Source organism: Ambystoma mexicanum, chromosome 2q (genome assembly GCF_040938575.1).
Source record: "Ambystoma mexicanum isolate Mex_15411 chromosome 2q, UKY_AmexF1_1, whole genome shotgun sequence".
In the NCBI taxonomy this organism is placed as follows: Eukaryota; Metazoa; Chordata; class Amphibia; order Caudata; family Ambystomatidae; genus Ambystoma; species Ambystoma mexicanum.
In genome coordinates, this window is record NC_090924.1 from 637033276 (window position 1) to 637057875 (window position 24600).

At 47.0% G+C, this 24600-nt stretch overlaps 1 protein-coding gene across 3 annotated transcripts in view; it reads right to left on the reverse strand.

Annotated features, from left to right (window-relative positions):
• CLEC16A (C-type lectin domain containing 16A) overlaps positions 1 to 24600 on the reverse strand; it is a 1932649-nt gene that overhangs the window by 884529 nt on the left and 1023520 nt on the right. For all 3 annotated transcript variants that reach the window (XM_069647805.1, XM_069647806.1, XM_069647807.1), the window contains exon 16: positions 12241 to 12291. In XM_069647805.1, coding sequence (XP_069503906.1) covers positions 12241 to 12291 — 51 coding nt within the window. The remainder of the gene's footprint in view (positions 1 to 12240; positions 12292 to 24600) is intronic.

Here is a 24600-nt window from a genome sequence, read left to right on the forward strand (position 1 = left end):
CAGAAAAACCGTGTCATAAAGTATTCCAGGGACAATGGACGTACAATATACCGCAATCATGGATACATTTCTTAAGTATCAGCCACTCACTCAATATTAGGTGTATAGAAGTCATCGAAGTACCTGTTGCTGTGCAGTGCTCCGATAGGAAAGCCCAAGTATAGGTTATTATTCACAACTTCAATCAGGGAAGCATTAAGTCTCCACACAAAACCAGTGTCATGTATTAAACCCCTTCTGGTATGTAGGATTTTAGTTTTGTCAATTTTGACGACTACATCATTTTGACTTGCACATGAGCTAAGAGCGTCAATAGAGCGCTGCAGCCCAATCGGCGTGTGGTCCATTAGGATGGTGTAATCCGCATAACATAGCCAAGGGATGGATTCAACTCCAATAGAAGGGGGAAAATTACGCACTAGATTAATGGCCTGCACCATATCTGATGTGTATAGATTATATAAAATAGGTGTAAGCGCACAGCCTTGTTTTAGGCCCACATTTGTCTCAATGTACTAGGTCAGATGCCCCTCACGATTGGTGCGAATTCTGACAGTGGTATCTGTGTAAAGGAACATAATGAAGTGGCGGAGACCAAGTAGTAGCAAGAGGTCTTTTGGTCTTGTGGTCTGTTTGTACTAAGCCTGGCGAAATTCAAACGTATTTACTCTCACAGAGCATTTTCTACTCCTGCAATCTGTGGTAGCCAATAGCGTTATTACATTTTAGCGCTGATTGCTTCTGCTTTCTTTCACAGGGAGTCTTTCTATCAGCCTGATCACAGTGGGAGGAGCCTCACTGACCTCAGACCTGGCTGAACACACAAAGGTACCATTTCAGCGCAGAGCGTGCGCGTTCAGACCAAGTGATAGCAAGTGGTCTTTTGGTCTTGTGGGCTAGTGTGGCGCACAACGTGGACTCCATTACTTCAAATCTGACACAGTAAGCACCTAAGTGTGCATGACATTGACTTTGTAACTGATTAAGCACTATGCCGGCACCTAAATTAAGGAGCGGGAGGCTCCTAATCACCGAGAAGGGTTTAGCTGCCCTTAAGAAGAATGAGGGGAGGGGATTCTTTCCTGACCATGAGGATACTTTCTCGGTAACTGGGTTATCAACCAATTTCCCCCCACAGGTGGGAAATGAGTGTCAGACGTTTTCGTGCCCTGCGCACAATACATTCGCTTCTCCCCTCTTCTTCTCCCAAGCGCTAACTGGCGCAGCCCGCGGTACTGGGCACTTGGGATTACTCCATAGGCAGACAACGGAGGGTTCAATTATTCCTCCAACGATCCAGGTACTGTCCTCATGTTCAAATCATTGCAGCAGGTCGGAGGTGGATCCTCATTCTTCTGTTACCGCTTCTAATAATGCTGCAAAGGATGGGAGGGAGACACAGGCGTACATCTGGACCTGGACCCCCCCTAAAACGACAATGTTAAATCATTCAATGATACTGGATGAATCCTTTGGAAATCTTTGCGCCAAACTGGAGGGCATTGCAAACAAAACATACAGATCTCATTCACTGGCGACTCTTCCCGTAGCTCAGCTCAACAACTTCCACCCCCCAAACAGTCTGTCTACCTAACCAATAACAGAAAAAAACAATCAAAAATCCATCCTAAAGCAGAACCTGGTGGGTGAGTTCTTTACGCCTAGGAACATCGACATGAGGAGGGACTCTATGATGTTCCTGCAGACTGATACATTGGGGCCTGCATCAATCTCATCGCTCCACTTGGGGCTGGAATCCATGCTTAGGCTATATGATAATATCAAAGATATTATGCATGCCAACTCAAAGAAACTTGGCTTATTAGACTCCAAGTTGTCCAAATTGTTGAAAAACCAACACTTCAAATGCCGGCTTCAACTGCTCTTAAAAGTAATTTTGGGGACAAAGAAGTATGGGAAGTTCCACTAACAATGCCATTGCCTTTGCAATCAATCCCGAATGCGGAACATAGTCCTACTCCGTATACTACATCAGTGTTGGTCGACATCCATCTGATGGATGATACCCTAGCTCAAGCTGACTGTAGCCACCAGGGGCCATCCATCGAGTCAGAGCAACAGTACATGGAAGAATTCTCCAACATCGACAAGAGCCCACAACAACTACGACTCAGAAATCAACGCACAAAGAAAATCCAAAAAGAAGAGGGAACAGCAGAAAAAGAAAACAAAAGATCTGCCAGCTGCAAATCTGACCCCCCCCCCAAAAAAGACCACTAAATTTCTGAACACTGTCAAGGGTAAAGATACAGTTAAGGATTTGGCAGTGGAAGAAGTCATACGGCCAGCTATGGACCATGATTTGCTAGAAGGGGATATTGGAGTACAACAGAGCGGAAAAGACTAAAGAACACCAAACAAACTAAGATGACTACTTTTTGGGGAAATCCAGTACACCCTATAACACCCCAACCAACTAACGCTATATAACTGGTTCCAAGTGCTCTGACTAACCAGCATGTTAGCACAGAGCCCACTATCTCAGCAATCCGTGAGAGAAATTCAGAACAAGTTCACATTGATTCCATCGGCCAAATTTACTTTCACAATGTCCAAGCTTTTGAGGGGGTTATCATGGGGTGGGACTTAATCTTACATCCAAATGAGAACCACCCTATGAAAAGAACGCAGATACTCAGAGCCTTCCAGGAAATACCAGCATTGCGAGCTTTACGCTCTGATGACATCACACGTGTAATATTCCCGAAATCGGGCTCTAACAGATCGATTTGCCACTAAATTGCCCAAATCGTCTGGGACTAGTGCGAACGGGTGATGATGGTGGGCTATGACATTTTTTACCTTCATGATCCAACAGTTCTGCCAAATTATCTGCCTCCCAATTCTCCCCCTAGGCCTATACATCTCATCTCACACGTCTCCAAATCCCTCTCTGGACAAACGACAGCCCTGGATGATTGGTTTTGGTTGGAGGCTGCAGTTCAGATGTTTGCAAAGATCAAACAAGCTAAAAATCCACTGTAGAATGGGGACTGCCAATTTCTATCTTGGAATGTTTGTGGGTTTCATAATCTGTCTAGGGAGACTCGCACTTGGGTTAGAGAATCTAAAATACTTTTTTGCAGGAAACAATGGCCACTGGTTCTTTTAGCCTTCAGGGATCTCACACGTATTGCAAAAACTAATCCAGGGGCCTTAAGGGCCGTCCTTCAGAGAGGGTGGGGGGCTAGCTATAGCCATAGACCTGGGCATGAAGTGTACTCACCATGAGATGCCCACCACTTTAGAGGGAATTTTAGCTATGAATCTTACACTTAACGACACAGAGGATCTGCTCCTAGTAAACATTTACTGGAACCCTGCCAAATACATTCTTAGGCAGTTTGGGGGTGGGGGGGGGTGATGATCTTTTTGTGAAGTGATCGGCAACGGCCAAAGGTTCGACTATCATTTTGGGAGGTGATCTTAATACCTGTTGCGGGGAGGCAGCCGCACAGGACGTGGATAAGGAAAAAGGGTCTTTTAATCCTTCACTAGACCCTGCAGATCCTGCCCGGACTTGGTCAAACCATCTTCGCAACTGGGAAATTACGTTATTCCTCCCCTCCTTGGGTGAAGTCGATTCCTTTTACACCTGGTCTCAGGGAAAATCCAAATCTTGGGTTGATTACTTTTTCATTTCTTCCCCCTTGCTAACTTCTTGTGAACCGCTCATGGGGGGGGCCTGCTTGTGGGCAGTGACCATTGTTGGATACATTTAGTGGTTCACCTTAGGTTGTAATATCTACCAACTGAGATATCTACCGCCCTCAGGAGGTCTTACTGTTAAGTGGAACGTTGCCACATGCAGGACATTTCTTAATCTTTATGAACAGACGATAGATTGTGAAGCCCGCACGACTGGTCGAGAAGGGATAGAAACATTCAATATGGCAATACAATCCTGCCTGATTCTTTTGGCAGCAAGAGGCAAGCTTGACCTTGGGAAAATACATCTACACAATTATAATACCATTGCCATAGCAAAAAAAGGTAAAAGGAAAGCCTTGCGTACCCTTGCGATTACTCAGATGTCGCCTACAAAATATCAGGCTGCAAAGAAGCAAATCGTAACAATCTATAACTTTGTGTTATTATATGGTAAAAGGCAGGTTTACATTGCAGCAAACGAGGCTGTAATTAAATCCTTGTCCGGCAACAATCATGCAGACATCTGGACCAAAATGAGGCAACTCACTAAGGGCCCAGATGCAGGTAGGGGTTCTGACAGCAGAGTATGTTTTGAGTGGGTTATTTACAATCTAAATTTGCTTGACCTATTGGCGAGTCGGATTGCCCCGTTCTCAAACTGAGTACTAGAGACTTGGGGGTTTGTTCTTGGGATGAGGCCGATGTTAGATGGGCCATTGGAAGGGCAAGATCATCCGCGGCTGCGGGCCCTGATGGCATTCCACCATTACTTTTTAAGCAGGACCCGGAACTGTGGTTTGACCCCCTATTGAAACTGTTTAGGGCCATCTACAGGGAGGGCAACATTCCCTCCACTCGGAAACAGTCCATTATCATACCAATTTTCAAGCAGAGCGATGCGTCTGATCCCAAGAACTACAGGCCTATCGCCCTGCTCGATGCCTCCAGCAACATTTTTGCTTCCCTCCTTTTGAGAGATCTCTCTCGGCAGGTCTAGAAATTAAATCTTCTGTCTAAGCACCAGGTGGGCTTTCGTAAGGGAATGGGGACCACCCTTAACGCTTCAATTATCTCTCACCTCTCTGCAGCCGTAGAAATGGGGGCGATAGGTACTGTATACATGGCGTCAATCGACATGTCCTGTGCCTTTGATACAGTCAGCAGAGAAACTCTTTGGAGTAAGCTTATTAAATGTAAGTTCCTCTTAAACATTGTACAGACCTTGGCATTGCCGCATGGGGATTCTTCACTGAGGGTCAGGTTGACGAGGGAAGGAGCCACCTGCTCCCCTGTTTCCACTTACGTGGGTCTTAGACAGGATTGTGTGGTGGCCCTGCCCTCTTCAACCTGTATGTTTCAGATATTGCAGCCTTATGGAAATCGGGAACTACCAACTCGGTAAAGCTAGCCAGCCTAATATTAGACTGGTTCGCTTTTGCCGATGATATCTTGTTTGATAAAACCCCAATTGGCCTCCTCTGAAAATGTACCCTCTTTTTCCACTATGTGGTCCAAAACAACTTGCAGATAAATGGGATTTTTACAACTAAGAAGCGCCCTAAGACTTGTATTTGGATGGTAGGTGAACAGCTTTTGGAAAGGATCGCTTCGATGCTATATCTGGGCTTCAACCTTGTAACCAGCTATTCCAGGGAGGAATGGATTACCCTATTTAGGGAAGGGTTCCTGGGCTTGTTGGCAAAAATTAAGAGGATCTATTTCCAGTTTTGTCGCTACTCTTTGATCCCTTGCATAGGTTTTACCTGCAAACCATTGAACCAACTATTCTATATGGTCTGGGCATAGTTAGTTTCGTTTGACCTGGGACGCCCATTAAACATCAGGGGCTCCTCTGGAAATGAACCTTGGGTCTGAATCAATCTGTCGCAAACATTGTGATCAGACATGAGCTGGGCGTAGTGTCCCTGGCAGCCAGTGCCCTTTGGAATAAGCTAGCAGAATATGCAAAGATGTTGAATCCTCCAAATAACTCTCTTTATCAAGACCTGGGTGAGTCATCTCAATCTAACACACCCTCTACTGTTATCAAATTTAAGCTTGCCATGTGTGCCATTCTCCACAATATTGGCTCATCCCAGGATGTGCTGAAGTCATTTCCGGCGACGGTAAAAAACAGGCTATATACTGCCAACTGGGCAGAAACTTACTGGGCAATCTCTCGCTACAGGGAGTACAGTGGGTTCAGGAGGCGGCAAGGATAAAACCTGATGTACTTGTCACTGTTCCCCTGCCCAAAAATCTGGGCTGTAAACCTCCGATTCCGTCTGAACCAATTTGCTACCCTAGAAAGGAGAATTAAGTGGGACAAAACATTAACTACTAACACCTGTAGGTTTTTCTCTATTGCAGCACTACCCCAATACACAAATGTTCTTTGAACAAGCATGTACACTACACTCCTGCCGTAGCCATGCGTGGTTCTCAATGTTGCAATTTTAATTTACTGAACAGTAATAGTTAAAATCTACATCTCTAATATCAACTGACACATGATCCTTTACCGCAATATGAGAGCTGTTGGCTTAGTGACCAGTCTCGTGGAATTTACAGAATTATTTTTGACCCATCAACAGAAGAGTAATGGCTTTATACTAAACTGTGCTGCATAAAACAAATAATAAATACATTAACAATGTATCCTGTAAGCCAGCAGGGAACAACAAAAAAACAATATATTACTAATAATAGTCGAGCACCATCACTGGCATCCCACGCTTATTTCCTGCACCAAACAAATATTAGGATAGATTAAAACAGACCCTAAAAAAGCAGACAAACTAAAATAATAAACAATAACAAAAACATACATAAAACGGGTGTTAAATGTACTGTTAACTAAACACATTCAAAACAACAATGGAGGAGCTGACGTAAAGCTGGTGTGCAGTTGATTGAGGGGATAACCAGTTTATGGCTTATTAACCAGGTTCCAACCATGGTGTATGAAAAGACGCACGCAGTGATGACTCGAAGACTGTAACTTCAATGTAAGGCTGTTTATTGGTTAGAGCAAACATATGTAGTCATCTTAACAAGTTTGTATCAATGGCCACTGGTCCCCCACGCACCTTCCCTTGTCAGGTCTCTTTCTCAACTGTTCCCATGGAACACTCATCCAGCCAGCAGATGGGAGTTCCCTGTCATGAGCCTGCTTACTCAAAAAGGGAAGCGCAGAATACAACACGTCCTTCCCCTTTACACCATTTAAACTCTTCCCCCTTATACCAGTGTCACCTGGCTGAACTCCTATGACCTACTGAAGAGGTATGTGACCAATCCCTATGCCTGCCCCAGAACAAGCAAAGGGGTTGAGCGTTCAGAGGGTTGGAGCGGAGGAGATATTCTCTCACGGAAATTCAGAGGTAACTTACAGAGAGAACTCCATCACTGCGCAGACCCTTCTGCTTCCTTGACTGCTGTATTTAAAGACATGTGTTGTTTTTCCCTCTTGCTCTAAGCACATAGCCTTGGGATGCATCAATTGTGCTCCCAACCACAGTGCAAACTCATGCGCGGTTGTGCATAGTGTGTCACCCTATATCAACATGCTCGAAGCACATAACCTTGGGATGCATCAAATGCGCTCTCATTGCAGTGCATTGTCATTAACAGGTGTACATCGTGTGCCACCCTATATAAACATAGTCGAAGCAAATAGATATGTGATACATAAAATGTGCTCCCCACCACAGTCAATATATGCATTGGTGTGCTGCGTGTGCCACCCCTTATCAACGCGCTTGTAGCACAAAATGTAAGGTCATTCACCAACATTATTAATGTGCCATAATATGTGATCTTACTCCATTCTATACATTAACTAAAAATACTCGCTTAAATCATGCCAGCTCATACAACGCGTTCTCTTTCTTGTGCTCATTCCAATATATTTAGTTATGTTAAACATTGCATTTAATACTCATTTTATTCCCATCCATTCACTGCCTCATTAACTTCATGTTATACCTTTTCATTTAGTAAACATTATTATTGACTCCAACCATAGATTTCTTCTTTCAACACTTTAAAACACATACGTGACTTTTAACCAGGTTGCTGTGCCAATATCTCCAGAGCATATCCCAATTCCTACACGCATACACCTCGTTAACTACTCCATGAAATTTGATTTTGAAACTGAGCATTTTTCACAACCCTTTTATTCACGACTTAACACTCTTTGACACACGCAGCACACATCACTGATGCCTGTATTGCCAGAACCATAGTTTCTTAACTACGTTCAAACAATTCTCGGCCAACTTACACCAGACTGCGACTCCACACCTCTGACATCAGAATGCAGTGCAGATCTATGACAAATTCGGGCAGGCTGAACACATGGCGAGTCTCTAGCACTCACGCCATCTCCTGACTCCTCTCAGCACCCATCCACATGCCTGACTGCATGGGTTTCTTCTCTACCGGAGCCTGGCCAGGCTGGCCAAGCCTTATTTGGCCAAATGCACACCCACATTCTAATCTTGCAACACTCTGGCCTTCGATCCTCCGAGGATGTTCTCACTAACAGCGCATCGAGACTATAATAATATTAAAAGGCGCTATATAAATGACAAGTGCAATACAATATAACACTCTAATCACCCTACCCCTTTCCCCCCTTTAACAGCATATTTGGGGACTACCTGAAGCTTCCACTTGTCACTGCGTGACTGAAAATCATACGCCTTTCGGAGGCCCTTCATAACTGCATTTTTCTTTCCGTACATTCACCATGACGTCGCAACATTATCCAGGTTCTGGGGTGCCTTCCACTAAGGAGGCAGATACAGTACCATATATGCATGCCTCGGATTCTGGAACGCGTCGCTCCTTCCAGGCACGCACTCGCCATAGTCATTAGTAAGAATGGGCTCCTGACAATTCTTTCAATGATTACGTTTTTCAAAAGTTGCAATATGGCTCGAGCTGCATCTCTGCGTGTTGAAATGATAGTTTATATTCACTTTAAACTGCATATTATTCATGTGACTCCGCAGTTAATATAATTAATCTTAACAACGTCAACGCTGTACTTTGCGTTCTGCACAGTTTTCATGTCATTTACTCGCATCCTTTGTGTTTAATTATCCTGGGTCCACTTCAGCTTTTTTCCCCATGAGCTTGTAGTTTGCTTCTCATTTTGTCTGTAATGTGTGCACTTCTTCTGTCCATCACACCCTTTGCTCACGGCACTGATCTGCACTTCACACCTGGTCACAGATAGTGCCTGCTCAAATCCACTCCGTGTTTACCAGCTTCAACTTCTTCCTTCCCTCTGTTGTCCCCTGCTTACCGGTACTTGGATCAGTCTTTATCGGGCCACAATGGCTCTTTTATGTTAACCTTTCTTGGCCTTCTTACCCTGTTAACAAATGGGATCCTTGTTCACTGGCATTTCCCACTCCAGGGTGGATGGATTGTCTTCTGGGGTGTAGACTGTAGACTGCCCACCCCCCTAGCAGCTGGTTGACCTCATCGCCAATTAATGTTGTATTCAAAGATGCATCCAGTGATGACTCGCAGACGATAACTTCAATGCAAGGCTGTTTATTGGCTACAGTAAACAAATAGTCATCTTAACAAGTTTGTATCAATGGCCACTGGTCATCCATATTTTCCCTTGTCAGGTCTCTCACAACTGTTTCCATGGAACACTCATCCGGCCAGCAGATGGGAGTTCCATGATGTCATGAGCCTAATTGCTCAGACAGGGATCAATGGCCACTGGTCATCCATATTTTCCCTTGTCAGGTCTCTCACAACTGTTTCCATGGAACACTCATCCGGCCAGCAGATGGGAGTTCCATGTCGTCATGAGCCTAATTGCTCAGACAGGTAAGCGCAGAAAACAACAGGTTTCCTATCAAGGTTATACCAGACAGGTGCTCATCCCTAGGTTCACCGATGTTCGTGTACCATAGGCACCTGAACACTTATGTGCTTGAAAGAACGCCTACCACACTTCACTGTGCATTTTTAGCAAGGGCCAACGCAGGCAGGTGCTGGTTCTCCAAATCCCGTTGAATGACAACGTGTCACCTAGTGGTAAATTCATAACCAGTGTCTTGGAAGGCTACATGCAGCATTTATCGGAGATAAATTAGGGCCAAAACAGTGGTTCATTGCGTCAGCGAGACAGCTGTTTCGGCCATTATAAAACAATAGTTCAAAAGTTGTTTTGAGCCATAAACCGTGTTGGTGGGAGCAGAAAACCTAAAGAGACCGCCATTTCCATAACCCTTTAAATTCCTTCAAGGTGTAGTTTAACAGGTCTCCACACAGCATATTCTTGTTAATACCCTACGCCTCCACCTACCAATGAGGAAAATAATCTAGTGGTCATCTACGACTCCACTCTCTCCTCCTCATCTCACATTGCATACATCTCAAAAAAGTCCTACTACCAACTGCACCTTTTCAGAGGCATTCTACTTTTTCTCACTTTCTCCCAGAGGCTCACCGTCTCCAGAGCCCTGGTTCTTTCTATGCTGGACTACTGCAACAGTCTCTTTTTCAACTTTCCCTCTTCTACACTCCATCCTCTTCAACTCATCCAGAACAGAACCGCGAGACTTAACCTTGACCTCAACCCCAGGGACCGCACCTCTCCGGCACTGAAATCCCTTCACTGGCTCACTGTGGCTGCAAGGATTAAGTTCAAGACCCTTTGCATTATCCACATAGCTTTCTGGAGCCTGGGCCCACTTTATCTGCAACGCTCTGTTCCTAAATACTCTCCTTCCCGAGCCATCCGCTTGTCATCCTCAAACTCTCTGCGGGTGAGCTTCTTCTCCAAGCAGAGACTTGGGGGGAGATCGTCATCCACTGCAGGTTCCTCCCTCTGGAACAGCCTCCCTGGCTCGCTTAGTCTTGAGCCGGATCTCCTTAAGTTCCGGAAACTCCTCAAGACTTATCCTCTTCCTTCTCGCTCCTTCTTCCGTACTAACCATCTCTTTCTGCTATATCTTTCTCTCTCTTCTACTTCTGTTCAGCTTTGCTGACTGGCTGCCTGGTGTACCTTCAGAGCCTCACAGATCGTTCGCTTTCCTTGCTAGTCTCCTGCACTTGCCCCTGGAGCCTTGCACTTGCCGCAGCATTACTGCACTTAGGTTATGACCCATGAGAGTGATATCTCTCTGCACTTAACCCATGTTCTGGTGGTACTTGGCACACTTGGTCCCCATTGCCCCTCACGCACTTCCTTTTTCCGCAATCTGAATGTACCTTGCCTAGTAAGTTCGATTGTCTTGTCTTCCTTATGTCTTCCCCTCCCATGCATGGTGGCGCTTTGCAACACGTGTGTATAGGCGCATAATAAATAAACAATCAACATGAACATCTCAACTCTTATTTAGAACATCAACTAACACTCTAAGCCACTATGGATAGTATTTTTGTTTTTTTTGTTGTTTTTATTTATATAACAGGTCGGTATACGTACATACATTTTTACATAATCTCGAGAGTTCAATTATCTTATACAGTGTGTCCATTCTCCCTCCTGTGACCCAAATCCCGCCTCCTCCACTATGGCTTGCCAAGAAATAAAGAAAAAGAGAATAAAGAAACTTCCTCGCAGGGCTTTGAATCAATGCTTCCGCACCTCAACTACCTCTACGATTCGTCCAACACACCGTCACATCCTATCCCTCCCAATCACTATGCATAGTAGTGCCCCTGAGGCAGATAAATAACGTATCATTGATTTCACAGTATCTACCAGTCTTGGTGGATTGAAGTCTACAACCTGTTTAAAGGGTTAATCTTATATTGTGGCATGTATTAAAATGCCATATGAACTAATTGCCACTTCAAGAATTGATGTTGTGAAGTTTGCTATATATTGACAGATGTTAGAGCCAAAGAAACAGAAGACGTTAACTCTTTGCCAAGGAATACATTCTTTTGGATGCCCAGTCTGTTGGCAATGCAACAAAAACAAAGGCGTTAACCTGCAATTTGCAGCGTGCGCTACCATGGTGTCACCACGGATGGTCAAATTAATGAAATTGGTCCCATCTAGCAGGATGATACCTACACAATAAATTACTATTACTTGTAGAAAACAAGGCTGGTTTCTCCGACACATTATTATGCCCGCCAAAGCTTCGGCAAATGGCATAACATCTTAATCTACCACTGTGCCCTTTTGCAGAACAATTGTTCCCTAGTCATAATTTGCATGTGCTGCTCTTTCATTAGAGTGATGAAAGATGCAAATTCTTTTGAATGCTGATTAAGAAATGTATAGTCTAAGGCACTTGCATCTTGAATATATTGGAGCACGTCCAGATTTCAAGTAGATACTTGCATACATCTTTATCAAGCAGAAAAGTCATTTGCCAGTCTCCAATGCCATCATTTGGTCATGATAATATGGTAAAGCCGTTACTTGATTAAAAATGATGCTAATATGTTACAAAAGGTTAGTTTCTTGATTCTGCAAATTACAGTTACTGTAAATATTCCATGTTTACAGAAACCTCATTTAAAAAATAAATATATTATTCAATATTTACACATTTACTTTTCCCAGATACTTACAGTCATGCTTCGATACTCGTCTTCAAACATATCGAGGAATATTTCTTCACCCTAACATGAAATAATAGAAAAGAAACTGAGTACTTCTAATTCTCTTTACTGAAAAACAAACAGTCTAAACCATGATTCACGCAAGGCATCTTGTTTCCATTAGACTCATTTCTCGGAAAATATAAAAGCAAAAGAAACACAAGGGATCCTTTTCATTAAGCAAAATTCCTTACAACACCCTTTTGTCCAGAACTGGAACAAAGGTGAAATGTGTATTTTCATAACATTCGTCAACACTGGCTCTTTGTGTTTTTGCTCGAGTGGGACTTAGTTCAAACATGCATTTTGAGTGCACATTACGACACAGACTAGAAACTAAGCTGCTTGAAAGTAATGTTATACAACCAGTAAAAATAAAAACACCTTCTAATAATGGTGCAAGTAGCCATATGGGTTTCTTACGTAGACCCAAAACACCCACCCATTATCTTCTCACTGGGAGACAATGCGCTAGTAAGAAGAAAGAATTCTGAAACTGCCCACTGTCGTACAAAGAAGGACATCTCCACGACTATGTCAACATATTTTCTAGAAGCCGGAATTTTGGTTAAAAGTATGTTTGTTAGAAACAGTGGGAGAATGGAAACATGAATTGGCATTGTATGCAGCTAGCCGCAGGAATGCCGCAAGTACACATTTGTTCATAGTTCATGCACAAGTAAATATGTTGCCCAGATTTGCCATCTTCCCGAGAGCTCTCTCCACTGTCCCGTGTTTAATCATGTAATGCTTGTATCGCTGGGGCTGCAATATATTCTCGTGATCCTTTGGCTCTGGAAACACGCACTGAAAATATTGCGGGCACAAACATAGAAATTACAACCAGTTAAAGTATCTTGCATGTCCCAACCATATCACTTTAGCCCAGACCTTCCGCCACTTTGTTCCTATATATATATATATATATATATATATATATATATATATATGGGATACATTACTCACCGTAATCGTATTTCTGATGCTTGTATCTGCTTAGATTCACATGCTGTGCATAGGCCGACATCTAGTGGAAGCTGCGGAGTATTACAGTTTGTTTTTCGAAACTCGAAAATGGGCGTCGACACAGGCGTGCCAGTAATACTATCCCTAGTGTGACGTCCACTGTACCCAAGATCCCTCACGCGTCTAGGATCCTCAGATTGTATTTTTTCTGACATGAGGAAGCATGAGGAGTAGCGTGAGTACAGATAATCCAAGCAGATAGACAGAAAGGTAAGACTACAAGCAATCATGCGCCTTCTCTCCGAGGGAAGGAAGGGTGGGTCGCATGTGAATCTAAGCAGATACAAGCATCAGAAATACGATTACGGTGAGTAATGTATCCCTTCTGAGGCTTGTGGAATCTGCTTAGATCACATGCTGTGCATAGATTAGCGAGCAGTACCAGAAGAAGGAGGTGGGATGTGAGAAGGGTCATGAGCAAACAGGTGTCTTAGAACCGCTTGTCCCACTTGTGTATCTGTCTTGGAATGAGTGTCAATGCAGTAATGCTGAGTAAAAGTGTGAATAGAGCTCCAAGTAGCTGCTTTGCAAATGGTGTCGAGGGGAACATTTGCAATGAAAGCCAGAGTGGCCCCAATGCCTCTAGTAGAATGGGCCCTTGGCGTAAAAGGCAGAGTCTTTTCAGAAAGAGAGTAACACAGCTGTATACAGTTGATAATCCACTTCGAGATCGCGCCTTTAGAGACGCGATCCCCCTCTCTGCCTGTAGCTACGGAGACAAACAGTTGATCTGTTTTCCTTAGCGGTCTGGTTTTATTTACATAGTAGAGGACCGCCCTACGCACATCCAGGGTGTGTAGTTTCACCTCAGCTGAGCTTTGCGGGTTCTGGAAGAAAGCCGGAAGCTCGATGGACTGGTTTACATGGAACTTAGATATAAATTTAGGTGAGAACCTAGGGTGTGTGCGTAAAACCAGTTTGTCTTTGTGGATAGTAAAGAAAGGATCCTGCACTGACAGAGCCTGAATTTCACTGACCCTTCTTATAGAGGTAATGGCTACTAAGAAGGCCGTTTTATAAGTCAGGTGTTTGAGACTACTTTTATGCATGGGTTCGAAAGGGGGGCCCATGAGCTTAGCTAGCACCACATTGAGGTCCCATCCTGGCGGTGGGTTCGAAATAGGAGGGTGAAGTCTCTTTACTCCTTCCATGAAGGCTTTAACTACTGGTACTTTCCACCACGATACTTTGTTATGGGATGCGGTGTAAGCCGAGAGGGCTGCCAGGTGTACTTTCAGAGAGTTAAAAACCAAACCTGCGTCCAGCAGGTGGAGCATGTATGTTACAACGTTGGAAGGAGTGCAATCAACTGGGTTGATTTGTTTATTCTGGCACCAAATAACGAATCTCTTCCACTTGTCAAAGTAACAGTGCCTTGTGTTTGGTTTCCTGGATTCTTTTAGGATGTCCATACACCTTTGTGGTAAATTGAGATGCCCAAACTCTATGACTTCAGGAGCCATGCTGCCAGGTTCATTGAGTTGGGTTCCTGGTGCACTGTTTGACCTTGTTGCTGGGACAGTAGGTTGTACCAGGTTGGGAGTTTGATGGGCTCGCACACCGCCATCCTGCGTAGGTGTGGAAACCATGGTTGTCTCGCCCACATGGGAGCAACTAGGATGAGCGTCATTGATTCCTTGTTCATCTTGTACACCACCTTCCTGATGAGAGGAGTTGGTGGAAAAGCGTACGCAAACATCCCTGACCAGTTCATCCACAGGGCGTTCCCTTGGGAGTCTGGCTGGGGGAACCTGGATGCAAATCCTGGGCATTGTTTGTTTTCGCTTGTGGCGAATAGGTCTATAGTGGGGAAACCCCACTGAGAGAAGAGATCTTCTACGATATCTCTGTGAAGGACCCATTCGTGTTCTTTTGGGAGGGAGTCTCTGCTTAGGGCATCCGCTAGGGAATTGAGCTCTCCTGGAACATGTTGTGATGACAGGAAGATGTTCCGTCTGAGTGCCCATATCCAGATTTTCTGGGCAAGTTTGGACAGATTTGGTGAACGAGTCCCTCCTTGTTTGTTCAGATAGAACATGGCTGTCGTGCTGTCCGTCTGGATCTGCACCGACAAGTTTAGCAGATGGGGCTCGAACGCCCGAAGCGCTCGGAATACTGCCAGAAGCTCTAGCAGGTTGATGTGGTTCTTGGCTACTGAGTGAGACCAGAGACCCTGAGCTGTGTGGTGGAGATGGTGAGCTCCCCACCCAGTCAGGCATGCATCTGTAGTCACCACTGCTTGTACTTCGGGATCGTAAAAGGGTTTTCCCCTTGCGAGATTCTCTCTTGTCCACCAGTGTAAGCTCTATACGAGTGTTGGCGAAACGACCACTAGATCGTCCCACTGACCACTTGCCTGAGACCACTGTTTCGCCAACCATTCCTGCATGGGACGCATGCGCAGACGCGCGTGGGGGACCAGGTAAATGCATGACGCCATCATGCCCAGTAACCGCATTGCTTTGCGTACCGTTATTTGTTGACCTGACTGATAATGTGGAATTTGCAGTAGTATATTCCGAATTCTCTCTTCCGAAGGGAAGGTCAACCCTTTCTGAGTATCTAGGATTGCTCCTAGGAACTGTTTTGAGGTGCTTGGCACCAGACTTGACTTCTTCTTGTTGATAGAGAAGCCTAATTCGTGGAGGAGGTCGATAGTCCTCTGAATGTTTGACCTGCAAATTCCTGGGGTTTCCCCCGTTATGAGCCAGTCGTCCAGATAAGGGTACACTGGGATTGCCTCCCTGCGTAGGTGTGCAGCCGCCACCGCCAGTACCTTGGTGAATACCCTTGGTGCTGAAGCTATCCCGAAGGGCAGTACCTTGAATTGGTAGTGGCGACTGTCCACCTTGAAGCGCAAGTACTTTCTGTGCGCTGGGAGCATGGAAATATGAAAATAAGCATCTTTCATATCCAAGGTTGCCATGTAATCCCCCTTTTTTAGGAGGGGGATTACCTCTTGTAGCGTGGTCATATGGAATTTTTGGGGCTTGACATACTTGTTGGCAGGCCGTAAGTCCAATACTGGGCGCATTGTCAAATCTTTCTTTGGCACAAGGAAGTAAGTTGAATAGATACCCTTGTTTACCTGGTGTCCTGGGACGAGTTCTATCGCGTCCTTTTCTAGCAGAATGGCGATCTCCTCGAGAAGGATCTTCTGATGTTCTAAGGAGTGTATTCTTTGTCGTGGAGGGTGATTCCGGGGACGCTGCAGTAATTCTATACAATATCCTGCGGACACTGTTGACAGCACCCATCTGTCTGAGGTGATCCCTTCCCAAGCCTGGGTGAAGTTGGAAATGCGTCCCCCTACTGGGGTTGCGTGAGAAGGGACCCTGAACTGAGCGTCACTGCTTTGGCGGAGGCGTGCCACCTCCCTTGTTGGGGCTGCCTCTGCCTCTTCCACGCCCTCTCTTGTTACCTTTACTGTAACTTTGGGTAGACTGCTGGTTATTATTCCATTGTGTACCCTGTCCTTGGGCATAGTTGCCTCTTTGTGAATTTTGGCCGCGTGGGCGACGAAAATTACTGTTCCCCCTCTGGTTCGGGGGTTTGTTGGTAAGCTGGCCAAGGGATTTGAGAGTCTCGTACTCGTCCTTGGCATTTTTAAGTGCGTCTTCGACCGCTTTCCCAAACAATAGATCGGGTTCCACCGGCTTGTCTATTAATGACGCCTGTGTTTCTGTCTTGAACCCCGACTGCCGCAACCATGCATGTCTCTTGATAACAGTACCTTCTGCTATCAATCTTCCTGCGTTGTCTGCAGCGTCGAAAGTTGCTTTTAAAATGCAACCAGACACGGCTCTCCCTTCTGCCCAGATCCGAGCCAACTGGCCCTTTAACGGTTCAGGAGCAGAGGCTATGAGCGCCGCGACCTCTTCCCATTGATGGCAGTTGTAACTTGCCAACAGGGTGGTGGAGTTAGCAATCCTTGCTTGGTAGGCGGACGTTGAGGCTACCTTCCTGCCAAACCCGTATAGTCTTTTGCTCTCCTTGTCGGGAGGAGCTTCTGACGACGATAAGGGTGTCCCAGCCCTCTTCCGAGTGTTGGTGACCACTAGGGAGTCTGGTTTAAGATGACCTCTTATATAAAGAGGGTCAGACTGGGCTGCCCGAAAAAGTTTTTCGACTCTGGGGTTGACGGCTCTGGTGAGGTTAGGGTTCACCAGGGATGGATCTATTCTACGTTGGATGGATTTAAGGATAGGGATGGTCTGAGCGACCGGCCTCCTCTCTCCCACCAACTCTTCTGCGAAGTCCCTTTCCTCCTGTACACCGTGGGTGTCGATGTGAAAATGTTCTGCTGCGAGAGCGAGAACTTCATTAAGGAGGGGTTGGTTATCAACTGGCGAGTCGGTAACTGGGGCTTCGCTCTCTACCGGGGAATCTACTCTGTAAATTTCCTCATCTTCTACCTCCTCCAGGTCCTCATCCTCCGCATAGTATTGAGACCCGGTTCGTTCCTCCATAATTGAAAACTCCTGGTCCCCTTCAGGGAAAGGTTGTCCTTGGTATCTGGTGTGAGGAGTAGAGTATGGAGTAGAGTAAGGCTGCACCTCGAAGGGGTCAGGTCTTTCGACCCGGGCCTTTTTACTTAGGGGGATAGGATCAGAGGAGCCTGAGGGTGTGGCCCCTTGAGGGTCATACGAAAGGAAATGCTCAGGGTTTTTGTCATAAAAATCCGCTAAGGAAGACATTCTTGACATGACCCTGTCTATGTCCTCACTGGACCATTCTTTGGAACAGGGTATGAGTTTAGTAGGCAACTTAGAGGACTTATCAAGGGTACCCTTGCTGGATGTTGCTGTCCCAGTAGATCTATGTTTATCTGTCTGCTTGGGGTGGAAGGATGGTCTTACAGGAGTGGAAGGCTGAGCTTTCCGCTGTTTCCCTCCCTCCTCGTGCGTGGAAAAATGTTTTCCCTGCCCCTTAGAGGCCCCAGAGACCTTCGACGCCTGGCGCCGAGGGTCTGGAGAGGTATTTTGTTTCGAGCGTGGGGCCTCGCTGGTGTTAACTGCGCTCTCGGTCTCTTGGAGCGCGGCCTGGGGGTGGAAGTCGTCTTCGTCTTCTGACGATGGAACCTCCGTTAATCTAGGGAGCGAGGCACTCTTGGCAAGAGTGGATGATTGCCTTGCGTCATGAGGCGATCTCGATCGAGAGCGCCCAGAGGACACCGAGTCGGACCGTTCTATCCGTGCCTCTTTCCGAGAAGTCGACGTCGTCGAGGTTCGGTTGGACTTAGTGTGCTTAGTGTGTGTAGGTGTAGCGTTTGCGTCGCCGGGGGTCTTCCCCATAGCCACCCTGCCGGGCAACCTTCCGAGGTCGGGGACCTGCGCTCGGCAGTCTTTCGACGCCGTAATGCCCTCGCCGTCCGAAAGTACGGCGTCGCTGCCATCGCTGAAGGCGCCCTCCGCTGCCATGGCTGCCTGCCTGGCGTGGTGGGCCCAACGCTTTGTCGAACGGTCCTTAAGTGTCTTAGGTTTAAACCTACTACACGTTCTGCAGTTCGCTTCGGGGTGGTCCCTCGGCAAGCAGAGATTGCACGTGGCGTGCCTGTCGACCCAAGGGTATTTGCGATTGCACTTGGGGCAGAATTGGAAAGGGGTACCCTCCATACGCACCTTGAGGCAGCGGGCTGATGAGTGTAGGAAATATATAAGGTGTATTTATATACCAAGAGTGAAGAGTATGTACCACCCCCCACTCTCCCTACTTGCAGGGCCGAGGCCAGCGGCCTTCTAGGCCCGGGCCGAGGCCAGCGGCCTTCCTAGGCCCGGGCCGAGGCCAGCGGCCTTCCTAGGCCCAGATCCGTCGTGCAGCAGCCGACGGTCGATGTCTTCTCCAGCCGTCGTCGAGATCGATGGTCGACGTTGGGGTGGGGAAGGATGTCAATAAATAATTTTAAATTGCAATATAATAGCAAAAGTATGGCTAAGGCCAGGGGACTCCGCAAGATGCTTCCGACCAGTATGGCGGAAAAAAACAATCTGAGGATCCTAGACGCGTGAGGGATCTTGGGTACAGTGGACGTCACACTAGGGATAGTATTACTGGCACGCCTGTGTCGACGCCCATTTTCGAGTTTCGAAAAACAAACTGTAATACTCCGCAGCTTCCACTAGATGTCGGCCTATGCACAGCATGTGATCTAAGCAGATTCCACAAGCCTCAGAAATATATATATATATATATATATATATATATATATATATATATATATATATATATATATATATATATATATATATATATATATTCACTAAAAAAAACTTTGTTAGAGGGACGTTATGGTTAAGTTGCACTACTAAAAACCTGTGAAATTCACTAAAAAAAAACTTTATAAACGTGACATTATGGTTCAAAGTAAAATCAAAAACCCCCTGAAATTTGACAGTTATGGTAGGCTAAGCAACCATAACTGCCTGCACCACTGTGCACTGCTAACACTACCCGACAGGAAATTAAAGATGGCATCACAAATGTCATTGATGACATCACTGATGACATCACATGTGTAGCCCCTTCGTTTTTGTTCACTGCCATATCTAGGCCAGGTGGGTTTATTTACTGACAGTCAAACTTAACTTTCAAAAGGTATTACATTTATAAATATTGTTATTCTCACATGTTCTTACACTACTTTCCTTACAATTTAATCGTATCTTATGATGTACATATATAGGGGAAGAAGCAGGCCTGAAACACAGCAAACATTTTTGTGTGTGAATATAATCATGTAGATTATACACAGTTGGTAATGATACTACGTCTTGTATGCTTACTTTACTCTCCACATATAAGCACCATCTTTGTATGCATTGTAGTCTATTTATGTTTTGTGTGTATTACTAGAAATATGCAGTAAGTGATGCATTATTAGCAACTTAGTACATGTTTCACAGACCAGAAAAGTGTGATACAGAAACATTCACCTTTTTATTATATAACTTTGGAAAGTACAAACTTAGCACCTCTGTGGTGTCTGCTGCAGCCAATAGCTACATTTCTGTTTGAGTAGGTTCCTGTACTGGAAAGAACACTGCCATGGAATTTTCTTTAAAACTCTACATTGCGCGATGAAGTATGTACTTTATTACACATGTCCCGATAATCCCTGATATTGTTTTGCTAAAATTACATTCACAACCCCTCGTCTGAAAAGTAAATGCACATGTGATGTCATCAGTGATGTCATCAATGACATTTGTGATGCCATCTTTCATGTCCTGAGTGGTAGTGTTAACAGGGCATAGTGGTGCAGGCATTTATGATTGCTTAGCCTACCATAACTGTCGAATTTCAGGGGTTTTTCGATTTTACTTTGAACCATAATGTCACGTTTATAACGTTTTTGTTTGTGAATTTCACAGGTTTCTAGAAGTGCAACTTAACCATAACGTTCCTCTAACAAAGATTTTTTTACTCAATTTTACAAGTTTTCAGTAGAGCAACTTAAGGAACAAGTTACTTACCTGTAACTGTTGTTCTCCAGCATGGGTCTGGCATGGATTCACATGCTCATGAATATTCCCCGTCGTCAGGCTGGGAATCCTCGGTAAAGAAAAAATCAGTATCTGTTTCGTTTCTGATCTGTCTTTCTTAGTAGCAACAAATCACTGATCTCTGGGTCATACTGCCCCCAGCCATTGACTGCCCTCTCCCTAAGCCTCGCCTCTGGCAGCCATCCTCAGATTTGGTAGCACGCCAAGAGGCAGTATGACCAAGTGAAGAGCCGCAGAGGGGTAGGTGGGAGGGTTCGCATGTGAATCTATGCCAGACCCATGCTGGAGAACAACAGTTACATGTAAGTAACTTGTTCCTTCTCCAGCATGGGGTCTGGCATGGATTCACATGTTCATGAATAAAAGAATACATAGCAGTATACACATGCACAACCACGGGAGGTGGCAACAGGCTCAACATTAAGCAATACAACAACTCAACATTAAGCATCTCTTACCTCCTCACCAGGCTCACCTTAAGCGAACAGGTTGCGCAGCACTGCTTGGCTGACCCTGCACTCCTCCCTGGAGTCCCGATCGATGCAGTAGAATCTTGTGAAGGTGTGCGTCGACCTCCACGTAGCAGCCCTGCAGATGTCCAGCAGGGGCACAACAGACAGAAACACCTTGGTAGCAGCGATCGCTCTGGTCGAATGGGCTCTCGGACGACCGGGCAGCGGTCAGTTCGCCAACCAGTGACAATGCATGATGCAGCCAGAGAGCCATCTGGAAATGGAAGTCTTCGAGAGAGCCTTACCTTGATTCACAGACCCAAAGTTCACAAACAGTTGTGACGTCATCCGAAAACTCTTTGTGCGGTCCACGTAGAACTTCAGCGCTCTAGCTACATCCAGCGAGTGCAAAGTCCTCTCGGCCGGCGTCGAAGGCGACGGGAAGAAAACTGGTAACACCAAGAGCTCGTTGAGGTGGAAGTCCGACAGCACCTTGGGCATGAAGGAGGGGTGCGTCCTCAGCACTACCCTCGTGTCATGAAAAGTCAAGTATGGAGGCTTGCAAGATAGGGCCTGAATCTCTCCCACTCGTCGTGCAGGGGTGATGGCCACGAGGAATGATGTCTTCCATGATAGGAACTTCAAAGACGCCGAATGCATAGGCTCGAATGGGGCTCCCATGAGCCGGGTCAGCACCACATTAAGCTCCCACGCCGGGGCAGGGGCCTTCATCGGCGGGAATGATCGGAATAGTCCCTTCATAAATTCCTTTACCAGGCGAAGAGACCACAAGGACGCCCGTCCCGTAGTCCTGCTATATTGGGAGATGGTAGCCAGATATATTTTTATGGAGGCGTGAGCCAGTCCAGATTTGGCCAGCAACAGTAGGTACGGCAGCACTTGAGGGGCCGTAATCCGCAGAGGGTTAATCTTCTGTGCACGGCACCAGACAGAGAACCTCTTCCATTTATGACCGTAACACTTGAGAGTTGAGGACGCCCTGGCCTTTGCAAGAACCTCTCTGCAATCAGCCGGGATATCGTACCCTCCAAACTCTAGTGCTGCAGGAGCCAGGCCTGCAAGTTCAGCGACTGTGGGTCGTGATGGAGAATGGCGCCTCCTTCTCTGGAGAGAAGATCTGCGTCCGCCGGCAGCTTGACTGGTGAGGACGTTGACAAGTCCAGAAGGTCCGGGAACCAGATCTGCCTCGGCCACACTGGTGCGATGAGGATCATCCTGAACCTGGACTTCTTGAGCTGGTTGATGAGGCGGAGCAGCAACGGGAACGGAGGGAACGCGTATAGAAACAGGCCGTCCCAAGGGAACGAGAAAGCATCGCCCATGCTCCTCGGCTGTGGGAACCTGCTGGCGAACCTCTGGCACTTGGAGTTCGTCGCCGTCGCGAACAGGTCGATCTGGGGTTTGCCCCATCGTTGGAAGAGTCGATCCACTTGGTCCTGGCGCAGTTCCCACTCGTGGCACGAGCGCAGCTCCCTGCTTAGTGAGTCCGCAATGGTGTTTTTTATTCCTGCCAGGTGGAAGGGAACCAGAAACATCCCCTGGGCGACGGCCCAGTGCCACAGATCCTGGGCCTCCTTGGATAGGGCTGGGGATCTGGTGCCTCCTTGCTTCCGTAACATTGTGGTGGTGTTGTCAGTGAAGATCCTCACCACTATGCCCTTGAGGGACGGAAGGAACGACTTGAGAGCCCAGAACACTGCTCGGAGCTCCAGAATGTTGATGTGGAGAGACCTCTCCTCCGGGAGCCAAAGGCCTCTTGCGTGGAGGTCTCTGGTGTGGGCCCCCCAACCCTCCAGAGAGGCGTCCGTCGTCACCGTCTCCTGAAACGCCGGGATTTGAAATTCCGTGCGTGTCGTGAGGTGAGCACGGATGCCCCACCATAAGATCGCCCGACGGAACTCCTTGTCAAGAGGGATCCTGTCCTCGAAACAGCCCCTCGCCGGAAGCCAGCGGGCGTCGAGGAACTTCTGTAGCGGACACATCCGAAGTCTGCAAAGGGGTACAAGATAGCTGCATGAGGACATCATCCCGAGGAGGGACTTGATGGACCTCACCCTGGCCACGTCCGTGGCTAGCAGGTGCTGCACCTTGCCCAGGATGGTCTTGGTCCTCTCCTCTGAAGGGGAGGCCAATTGCCCCACTGTATCGAGCTTCGTTCCCAGAAACAGTGCTATCTGCGATGGAACCAGGTGGGATTTGGGGTAGTTGATGGCGAACCCCAGCTCCGTGAGCAACCGGACGGTCCCCGCCGTGTGTTCGACGGCGAGTTCCCTTGTCCTTGCCCGGATTAGTCAGTCATCCAGGTAGGGGTAAACGTGGATCCCCTGCCGACGTAGCGCGCCGGCACTGGTGCCAGGCACTTGGTGAAAACCCTGGGTGCCGACTTTAATCCGAACGGTAGGGCCCTGAATTGGTAGTGGCGTCCCTGAACCACGAACCTGAGGAACTGCCTGTGCCTATTTAGAATAGGGATGTAGAAGTAAGCATCGTCCAAGTCCCAAGACGATAGGAAGTCGCCTTCCTCCAGCTGTCCCAGCACGTGCTGGAGGGTGACCATCCTGAATTTCTGCACCTTGATGTAATTGTTTAAGCAACGCAGGTCCAGGATGGGGCACCAACTGCCTGTCTTCTTCTTGACAAGGAAGTACCTTGAGTACACTCCGGAGCCCCGGAGCCCTCTGGGGACGAGCTCAATGGCACCTTTCTTGAGCATCGCCTTTACCTCCAACAGTAGTTCAGGGACGTGATTCTCCTTCCTGGCCATGGGAGGAATGCGAGGGCACTTCTTTTGGAATTCCAGCGAGTGCCCATTGGCCAGGGTGTCCAACACCCGACGGTCGGTGGACTCCCACACGCTGACGAACTTCGTCAGCCGGCCTTCCACCGGGGTGCTTTGGTGGGGGACCGGCAACCCGGCCGGGTCAGTCTTGCTTGGAGGCGGCCTTGCCGCCTTGGCCTCCTTGGAGACGGCGGCGGGAACCCCCTTGCTTGCCGCGACCTCTGTAGGCCTCCTGGGAAGAGGAGCGGGCCGCCTGGCGGTAAGTGGAGGAGCCACCGCTGGATCCTTTGGAGGCACCCTGACTGCCTCCGGAGCTCCGAAAGGGCCGTCGCTGTTGAAGCACCCCCAGGGCCCGGGCCGTCTCCGAGTCGGTCTTTATGGCCTGTAGGGACTCAGCAACTGCCTTACCAAAAAGGTTGTTGCCGTCGAACGGCATGTCCAACACCCTGGTCTGGACATCCTGGCGAAAGTCTGTCGCCTTGAGCCATCCTCGTCGTCAGAGGCAAACTCTGTTGCCCAGTTGGCGAAATCCGGTATCGGCAATTTTCGT